General features: G+C 37.7%; 1 protein-coding gene across 1 annotated transcript; it reads left to right on the top strand.

The window, feature by feature from the left end:
• Positions 1–259: 259 nt before the first annotated feature.
• Positions 260–1,213, top strand: LOC103109999 (olfactory receptor 4C45-like). The gene has a single exon (XM_007519140.2). The coding sequence runs from the start codon at positions 260–262 to the stop codon at positions 1,211–1,213; it is 954 nt and encodes a 317-aa protein (XP_007519202.2).
• Positions 1,214–7,069: the final 5,856 nt, after the last annotated feature.

Consider the following 7,069-nt stretch of genomic DNA (forward strand, 5'->3'; position numbering starts at 1 on the left):
TGCTACAATGCACAAGGAACTAGGTTCAAGCCCCTACCCCCCCCCCGCCCCCAACTGCAGTGGGAAAGCTTTTCGAGTGGTAAAGCCATATTGCACATGTTTCTCTGTCTCTCTCCCCTATCAGCCCCCTTCTCTCTTGATTTCTGACTGTCCCCAAAAATAAATATTTTTTTAAAAATTGGGAAAATAATGAAATGCCTTAACACTGAATTGAAAATATCACCTCTAACAAAGACTATGATCCTTCCAGGAAAACCATATGCTTATAACCCAAGTTGGATCAATGGAAAGGATGAAGAATGTAACTGAATTTATCTTACTGGGGCTGACCCAGAACCCAGACCTACAGAAAATCTTACTTCCGGTACTTTTTGTAACCTACTTAATGACACTGGCAGGTAACCTGCTCATCTCCATCACCATCTTCATCAGCCCAGCCCTAGGCTCCCCCATGTACTTTTTTCTTTCTTCTTTGTCCATGATCGATGGTTTCTACTCTTCTTCCATAACCCCTAAGATGATCTTTGACTTGATTTCTGGAAAGAACACTGTATCTTTCAATGGCTGCATGACTCAGCTTTTTGCAGAACATTTATTTGCTGGAGCTGAGATCGTCTTGCTAATTGCCATGGCCTATGACCGCTATGTAGCCATCTGTAAGCCCTTGTACTACTTGACCATCATGAGCCAGCCTGTATGTACTTTTCTGCTTGGAATATCTGGGATTATAGGATTTGTCCATGCAAGTATCCAGCTTTTGTTTATACTTCAGTTACCATTCTGTGGCCCCAATGTCATTGACCATTTTCTATGTGATTTAATGCCTCTCCTGAGGCTAGCCTGTACAGATACTCACATATTAGGGCCCCTGATTGCTGCCAATAGTGGATCAATGTGTTTGTTTACTTTTTCTATGCTAGTTATTTCCTATATCACCATCCTGTACTCCTTGAGGAATCATAGCTCTGCAGGGCGTCGCAAAGCCCTGTCTACCTGTTCTTCTCATATTGTTGTTATCATCTTATTCTTTGTACCTTGTACATTTCTGTACCTGAGACCCATGACCATCTTACCCATAGACAAAGGTGTGAGTGTGTTTTACACCCTAGTCACTCCTATGTTGAATCCGTTAATCTACACCCTCAGAAATGCAGAGGTGAAAAATGTCATGAAAAAATTCTGGGGACAGAAAATGAGAACTAAAGAGAAGTAATTCATATCATTGAAGTACTCAGGCAAAGAAAAATAGGGATTATTTTGTAGAAAATACTAGAATAATTCTTTCAGCAAAAGTCTAAACATTGTGACAATGTTGATATAGTAGCTAAGGTAGTTTATGCACTATGTTTAGAGCCATTAAAAGTATGGGAACCCCTGAAATATCATCCATAGTAATATAGTAATAAGAATCATTTTGTCCATCATAATGTCAGGAAGACAACCTCGGCACACAAAAATACCTTTTCAAAATAATATTTCCATCAGTGACTGTAATGTACAATTGTCAACAGTGATGTGGGAGTAGAGTTGTTTAGCAAAAAAATAGCACTGATAAAGTCTATAGGGTTAAGGCTGAAAATATCATTAAAGTTAGATCTTAGACATCAACAAAGGGTAAGAAGATCCTAAATGAAAAAAATAAAAAATAAAAAACCTGTTAGAGGAAATAACCAGTGAGGTAAATGAAAACTGTGGTTATAATTAGGACAACAGAAAATAATTGTAACATAAATGTACTGAAATATTAAGAGATTTGGGAAAAGACGATTTGATGTCAGTAACTAAAAACCTTAAACCAAAAAGACTTGATTGCTATCTTGCCTCCAGGAATAGTTAGCATTACAACTATAAGCACATGGTTAAGCGCATATAGTAAAAAGCACAAAGACCTATCCAAGGATCCTGGTTCATAGCCCTGGCTCATCTCCTGCAGGGGGGGTCACTTCACAAACAGTGAAGCAGGTCTGCAGATGTCTATCTTTCTTCCTCTCTGATTCCCCTCCTCATTCAATTTCTCTCTCCTATCCAAAAAGAAAAAAGAAAGCCCTAAGTGACTTCACCTAACTGTTCATTTCCCATCTGCAAAAGGGAAAATAACACAGTGTATTCCCACTTATATTATAATAACTAGATCATTTAAATTTAAAAATGACTGTCAAAATATAATAGTAATCTCTGAGACACTACAGTCTTTAGAGATACCACATTTCACAGGGCATATTGGGGACTGTGCTTCAAGACAGAGGAGTTAAGATGACCCATTACTGTCCTTCACTAGCCATGACTATGGGAGGTTTGTCATCTGTCCCAACATCACTTCACTTCCAAATGTGGCATTAATGACATCATATGCAAAAACAGAGCATCATGGTGAGTTGTTACCTCAAAAAGGACACTTAATGGGTCCAGTTATGAAGTTTCTGGACAGTAAGAGGAAGCACATTGCCAACTGCAGGCTTTTATGGTAATATGCATCTAACTATCTCTGCAGTTATAAATGAGGGAACTTATGGAGCAACGGTGAGATGCCAGAGCAAAATTTTCTTCAAGTGCTCTCACTAAGAATGGATTCTGTCCTGTTTTGTCCCTTTTTGAAGAAAAAGGGCCCGGTGTTTGAGACTAAAAGACGTCTCTTCTTTATGTTTTTTTTTATTAGTTGTGGGAAACGGGTCCATTGCACAGGAAGTCCAGGCCACTGTTTCCATGAGAGTCTGAGCAGGTTGACCCTAAGTTCTCCCCCCTCCTGGGTAGAGACAATGGCAGGTCCCTCCCGACCTCATGAACTAATGATGGATGGACTTCCCCGAACGGGGGCACCTTTCTGCACATGCTACACCATCCCCTTAAAACATAGGCCATGAATTACTGTTTATGACCAACTTGTAAGCCATTGAAAATATCCTGGTTTTACTCAACGGCTCCCTTCCCCCCTGCTTTGAAGTACCTATAATTTACCCTCAAAGAAATATGCATTGTGAATGTACAGCCAAGCCTTATATGGTAACTTTCCAGTTGAGGTCAAATACTATGTAGGTCAAGATGTAACTATGCATTGTGTTTGGGTTAATGATTACCTCAAACTTATCTATGGACTATGGGTATATCTGCTTGCCTGTATCCCCCAGTAAATGAGTCGACCCTCAGAAGCGTCTCCTGGAACTGACTGTGTTTGTCTCTCTGAGCACTACATCCTCATCTCGCAAAGCCACCCCTGGACTCCCAGGGACCACACCACCTCCACCGCCAGTGTCCAGGAAGGTGAGGCATCTGGAGCAACCCACAATTAGTGACTTAGTATTGACTTAAAAAATTCCAAGATAATAGGGATATAATTCCATACAATTCCCACCACCAGACTTCTGTGTCGCATTCCCTTCATTAGAAACTTCCCTATTGAAAACTGGGTTGAAACATGCAGAAGAATGAAACTGAACCACCTTATCTCACCAGAAACAAAAATCAACTCCAAATAGATCAAGGACATGGATGTTAGGCCAGAAACTATCAAAGACTTAGAGGAAAACATTGGTAGAACACTTTCTCACCTAAACCTCAAGGACATCTTTGATCATACAAACCCAATTGCAAGGAAGACTGAAGCAGAAACAAATCAATGGGACTACATCAAATTTAAAAGCTTCTGCACAGCCAAAGAAACTATCACACAAACAAGGAGACCCCTCACAGAATGGGAGAAGATCTTCACATGCCATACACCAGACAAGAAACTAATCACCAAAATATACAAAGATCTCAGCAAACTTAGCAATAAAAAAGCAAATGATCCCATCCAAAAATGGGCAGAGGATATGAACAGAACATTCATTACAGAAGATATTCAAAACGTTAACAAACATATGAAAAACTGCTCTAGGTCACTGATTGTCAGAGAAATGCAAATAAAGACAACATTGAGAACCACCTCACCCCTGTGAGAATGGCATACATCAAAAAGGACAGCAGCAACAAATGCTAGAGAGGCTGTGGGGACAGAAGAACCCTTTTGCATTGCTGGTGGGAATGTAAATTGGTCCAATCTCTGTGGAGAGGAGTCTGGAGAATTCTCACAAGGCTAGACATGGACCTTCCATATGACCTAGTGATTCCTCTCTTGGGGATATACCTCAAGGACTCCATAACACCCAACCAAAAAGATATTTGTACACCTATGTTCATAGCAGCACAATTTGTAGTAGCTAAAACCTGGAAGCAACCCAGGTGCTCAACAACAGATGAGTGGCTGAGAAAGCTGTGGTATAAATACACAATAGAATACTATGCAGCTATTAAGAACAATGAACCCACCTTCTCTGACCCATCTTGGACTGAGCTAGAAGAAATTATGTTAAGTGAACTAAGTCAGAAAGATAAAGATGAGTATGGGATGATTCCACTCATCAACAGAAGTTGAGAAAGAAGAACAGAAAGGGGAACAAAAAGCAGGATTTGACTAAATCTGGAGTAGAGCACCAAAGTAAAAACCCTGTGGTGAGGGGAAGGGTGGATATTTGGCTTCCCAGGGCAGTGGGGGTGGGGGTCAGGGGGTGGATGGGATGGGACACAGTCTTTTGGTGGTGGGAATAGTGTTTATGTACATTCCTATTAAATTGTAGTAATATAACTCACTATTTAGTTAATATGAGAGAGGAAAATTGATTGTATGTCTCAAACTTTTTAAAGCACAGACTGAGTCTTTTTAATACATAGGCTGAGTTTTTGATATGTTGACTCTCACAAAAGCCTAGACGAGGGAGAACAGAAGCAACCGGTGGCACAGCTATATACAAATAATGTCAAAGGACATAAATTATGATGATGTTGGGTATAATACAACAAATCCAAACAAAGGGATTTTTCAAAGTTAACTGAATTACCAAATAATGTGATTATAACAATAACTATTGTCTTCTTGAACATTCCTTTCATATCTTTTGGAGGCAGCAAATTTTTGAGCAAATTTCTTCCTGTCTATTTTATGCTTTAAACTGTTGGGACTTGTGTCTAAAACACTGCATTGTTTTAATATTATGGTGACTCTAACCATAAAGTATAAAAAACAGTGAAAGCAAATGCTAGTATTTGTGTTATTTAATGTGCTTTTTTTAAAAAAATGGGAGTTTATATTACAGTTTTTTACACATGGGTACAATTTCTTATCTTCCTGTGATAGGTATATGCATAAAACTCTCACCCATAACTTAGATATTTTCCAACATCATACAACAGGACCTCAATACTCTTCTCACCCCTTCCTATCTTCTCCTTCCCCAGAGAGACAGTGGGAGAGAAAAAGATATTGATAAATAGAATAATATTCACCAAAATATTACTGTGGTATTCTAAATAAAGGTCCTACTTCACACGCATACATGTGTCATTCACCTCTATTTCCTGACATCCTGATTATTCAAATATTTATACTTACAAAGTGGATATTTTACATAGTCTCCTGAACAGACACAAAACTACCTTTGTGTACAAGATTAGTAATACATTATTTGAAACCAAAATCTTGTGGTGAGATTTATTCACATATATTCTAGCAGTTGAAATTTTCCAAAAGACAGAAGTATCCATAAATTAGTTGGGATGCTGTGAACTAGTATGTAGACAACAAAATTTTTTTTTCATTAAGTGTTTATGACTTTTTTTTTTTACCAGAGTACTGCTCAGCTCTGGTTTATGGTGGTACTGGGGATTGAACCTGGAACTCTGGAGCATCAGAGTCTCTTTGCATAACAATTATGCTATCTACCCCTACCCACATTTGTTATAACTACTAAAATAGTGGTGCTTTCAAATTTACCTAAATAATTATGATTTTTTAGTGAGTCTGCAGATAAAATTGTGGTGATGTGGCTAAAGCAAAATGAGTTCTGTGAGCCAAGTCAAGATGTTATATCTCCTGATTTGAGTGAGAAGCTCTTGTTTCTTTATATTGTCTATCTATATACATATATATATAATGTGAAATTTAAAAAATAATGAATATTTAAAATATTAAATACCTTGGAGTACAATCAACAAATGTGTGGAAATATCTAATAATGAAAATTATAGGCCATAGTAAAAAAAAAGAAGGAAGGATATCCTGTGTTCTTGAATTAGAAAAATAAGTATAGTTAATATGGTTATTAACCTAGAACAATTTGTAGGCTTAATGCAATCCCTATCAAAATCCCAATGATGCACTCAAGTCAATTAAAAAATCATAATTATGTTTGGAACAAAAAAGGTTATAAATACTCAAGACAATTCCAAATGAGAGATTTTTGAGTAACAATACATGGTTATGGCCTTGGTGGACATGCAGAGGAATAATGGAAATATCAAATTCCATGATTTCAAAAGATCCTACAAATCAATATACTACAGGGTAAAAGATTTGCTGAGACAGAAAAAGAGAGAGAGAGAAAGAGAGAGAATATTCTGATTAGGGTTTTATCCAATGCTTAATCACCTCAGAAGCTAAGGGAGAAAGGATTATAATGAAGCCAACTTTCTGTACTATCTCTAGTCTCTCCCTCTGGATGTCTTTGCATGAGTAACAGTAAATTTCCTTACCTGTAAATGTTCTAAAGCATAGTATTGGACTCTTAACCCTCATAACTCAGTCCTGCTGAGGGACCAAGAGAAAAGTTATACTTAATAAAACTTTTCGCAAGTCTCATCATAAATTATAGCCACAAACATATGCCCAACCAAAGTAACTGCATTCTTATTTTCTTTTATTTTGTAGAGTAGCTGCATTTCTAAAAATATCCTCTAATGATGGCCGTGGGTGCCAAGAGGGAGTAAGTGAAAAACCTTAGCTGATGCTTCGACCAAGATTACAACAGAGCCAATTAGATATTCTCCCAGGTTGTGAAAGATCAATGTATTTTCAAGCCTTATTTATAGAAAGGTGTATTTAATATTTAAATACTTCACCAGAGGCAGTGATGAAAGAATTGCAAAGATGGTGCTTAAATGCCAGCAACAGAACCATATAACAAGTTGAAGATCTTTTCCCGAGATATTGTTCCCAATCCACAAGTAGGTTAGAAAGAAGATAAGGAGTAAAAGAAAT

Source organism: Erinaceus europaeus, chromosome 17 (assembly GCF_950295315.1).
Source record: "Erinaceus europaeus chromosome 17, mEriEur2.1, whole genome shotgun sequence".
NCBI lineage: Eukaryota > Metazoa > Chordata > Mammalia > Eulipotyphla > Erinaceidae > Erinaceus > Erinaceus europaeus.

What these genes read in the sequence shown, in the direction of transcription:
- LOC103109999 (XM_007519140.2), top strand. Translation starts at nt 260, where the DNA reads ATGCTTATAACCCAAGTTGGATCAATGGAAAGGATGAAGAATGTAACT.